This window comes from Zingiber officinale, chromosome 8B (assembly GCF_018446385.1).
Source record: "Zingiber officinale cultivar Zhangliang chromosome 8B, Zo_v1.1, whole genome shotgun sequence".
Classification (NCBI taxonomy): domain Eukaryota; kingdom Viridiplantae; phylum Streptophyta; class Magnoliopsida; order Zingiberales; family Zingiberaceae; genus Zingiber; species Zingiber officinale.
Window position 1 is genome coordinate 48,969,337 of NC_056001.1, and position 2,977 is coordinate 48,972,313.

General features: G+C 41.9%; 1 protein-coding gene across 1 annotated transcript; it reads right to left on the reverse strand.

Moving 5' to 3' along the window:
* Positions 1–1,116: 1,116 nt before the first annotated feature.
* On the reverse strand, positions 1,117–1,998 carry LOC122013785 (probable CCR4-associated factor 1 homolog 11). The gene has a single exon (XM_042570014.1). It carries the CDS (start codon positions 1,996–1,998, stop codon positions 1,117–1,119), a length of 882 nt encoding a protein of 293 aa, XP_042425948.1.
* Between the last annotated feature and the right edge of the window lie 979 nt (positions 1,999–2,977).

Genomic DNA, 2,977 nt, shown 5'->3' on the forward strand with positions numbered 1-2,977 from the left:
TTACCTGGTTCGCGACACCAGGACTTTTCACCTAGGGTTACCACCCCCTAGGACTTTTGCCTGAAGCCCTCGACCTGCCAAGACTTTCCGCATATGGTTACCACCCCCTATGACCTAGGGTTACCGCCCCCTAGGGTTTTCCCTTTGCCTAACCGCAGCTAGAACTTTTCTGAAATCCTCAAGTAGACTTGTTAGACTAAAAAACATCTTAACTTTGAATTCTTTGCCGTTATCAAAACACGAGTTCGATCGTCGGATGCTTCCCGCACCAACATTTCCCTCACGAGTTAGATTATGGGTCGTTCTCCTTGTGTTTATGCGAGGCACTTCTTGGGTGGATTGTTGGTCATTCACTTTATATATTTGTTTGTATATGTGCATACACATAATGTATTTCGTTGTTCACCCCTTGTATATATGATACATTTCTTTTGGATGGATTAATGATCGTTCACCTTATATATGTATGTATAGATGTATACATACGATGTATTTCGTTATGAGTGGATTGCTGATCGTTCACTCTCATGGAAGATGTATCCTTCTTGGATGGGTTGCATGTCAGTCACCCTTATGCATTTGCATGTATACATGATGTAATGATGTATTTATATTAAGTGAATTGTAAGTTATTTATACACACGTGGTTAAGGTCATGTGGTTAAATCTGAACAAACCTAGGGGATGATTATAAGCCTTACAAGCTTATTTATACTATGCACATTACAAGCCTTCCAAAAGATCAATCATGCAGTGTAGCATGTGTTTGAGTATCGTTCATAATTTGAACAGAGCATGATCCAGAAGACTACACGAGGGGATGATTATATCTAAGGCAAAGCAAAACAACAAGTACTACTCATGATCCAAATTAAGAATTAATATTGACAATTTGTTTGCATATATGACGATGCGACAACATGTAATTTGTACTTTACAAAAAGATACGATGCGACAACATGTAATTTGTACTTTACAAAAAGATACGATAAAGCAATGGACAATTAATCTTGTGGACAAATTAATCTAATGCTGAACCACTATCAACTGTGATAAATCATAAACTCTATTGTAGAACCCAAAAGTCACCACTAGTTGGATTAATTACTATATATACTATTGCAGTTGGAGGTCAAAGAGAGTTCCCATGTGTTCTGGACGATCGATGAGTTGTGGATTCACACGAGAAGCGATTTGGTAGAACACCTGCCATGTTAATAAGCTATCGGAGCCGGATTGATGTCGAGAGCCCACTGCTCGCTCAACTCGGACGGTAGAGGCCACCCGCTCCAATCCTCCGTAAAGCCCAGGACAATGTTTGCTAAGGTGCTTCACATCGAACACCCTTTTGCCGAAAAAGAAGTGAACGAGGTGCAAAAACTCACGAACGGTCTTTGGTAATTTGCAGTCGCATGTCAGCATCTTGACTAGGAAGGCGAAGTCATAGGCGCCTTGGAAGGTAACCCAGGAGATGGGAGAAAAATGGCCAAAGGAAAGCAAGCCTGAGGTGGCCAAGTGCTGGGCGAATCTGCAAGAGTCGATGCCCCATATTTGATTCTTTTGGAAGTCGATGCCATTAGCCTTGAGCAGCTCGACGGAGGAAGGGGCGTAACGGTCGTGGCTGATGTCGAAGTCGCGGAAATTAAATTCCCACACATAATTCACACAAGTGCCGTCGCTGTAGATGGCACATGGGAGGTTGCCGGCGGCGTCGGAGAGGGTGAGACCGACCTGGACGATGCGGAGGGCCTCGACGTTGGCGCGGATCAATTCGTAGCGCTGGGGGAGGGTGAGGGTGCAGTAGGGATTTTTGGAAGCGACGACGACGCCAGGATACTCTGTGTCCAATGCGACGAAGGGGTGGAACGGGACGGCGGAGCGGATAAGGGCGAACTCCTCGTCGAGGTTATGAGCCCACACGGAGCGAACCTCGATTCTGCTGGTGCTAGCGGCGGAAGAGGAACTTAGCATATCGTTGTTGACAACTGCGACAGCCATGATGAGTTTGACGATATTAGAAATACCAAAGTACTGGAAGCGCTGGAGATTGAGGAGATGTTAGGTTTCGATCGATCGAGTTGGAGTGGAAATTGAAGGGAAGGATCGGAGGAGTTTAAATAGAGCAGCAGCAAATCAAAATCAAAGCGGGAAAATCGCAAACACACTCAACAGAATTAGTTGCTGCGAAATATTAGGAGATATATATGGAATTAATCAGGACTTTAAGTCAAGGATAAATCCAGCAGCAATTAGCGAACTCAACTAGGGGTTTAGTATTAATTAATTAATTAAAGTTGTTGCCATCCAATCATTCCTTTTCTTTTTTTAATTAAATTTCACGTACGTGTAATTTCGTTATTATTTGCCTTGAAGTCAAGTATGAATCTGGCGCCAAATCCAGTAGCAATTAGCGAGCCCAAGTAGGGGTTTAGTATTAATTAATTACAAGGGTTGTTGCCACTGAATCACACTTTTTTTTTAATTCTCTTTAATTATTAAACTAAACTTATGATTTTATTTCTAAACTGCAATGCTAGCCGAGCTAGGAGGTTTGAGTACGGAGGAGATCGTCCGTAGGTCAAACTTGAGACATTAATATATAGTTTTGATAAACTTGACAAAAAAAATTATCAAAACATTTAAGTTAGACTTAATATTTGTTATTTTGATGAGTGTCATGGCATACAATTGTTGAATTTGATAAGATCTAGGTGTAGATTGAACATTCCCACGAGTAAAGTAAGTAATTAGGGGTATAATCGAGTTGAGTAGAGTCAAATTGAATTCTTGAATAATGAAAAAAAAAAAAAAATTGTGGGGGGGGGGGAGAGAGAGAGAGAATTGGTTGACTCTGAATTTTAGGTGGAGGAAGCTCTTCAACCTTCTTGGTATTCTCATCCTTATCATGTGTTCCATCTGCGTTGGGTGAGGGAGGAGAGAGCTGTTGGTTGGTTCTAGGAAGATCGTACCAGTTTCA

Excerpts from the sequence above, each read along its gene's own strand:
- LOC122013785 (XM_042570014.1), bottom strand. The coding sequence starts at position 1,998 with ATGGCTGTCGCAGTTGTCAACAACGATATGCTAAGTTCCTCTTCCGCC.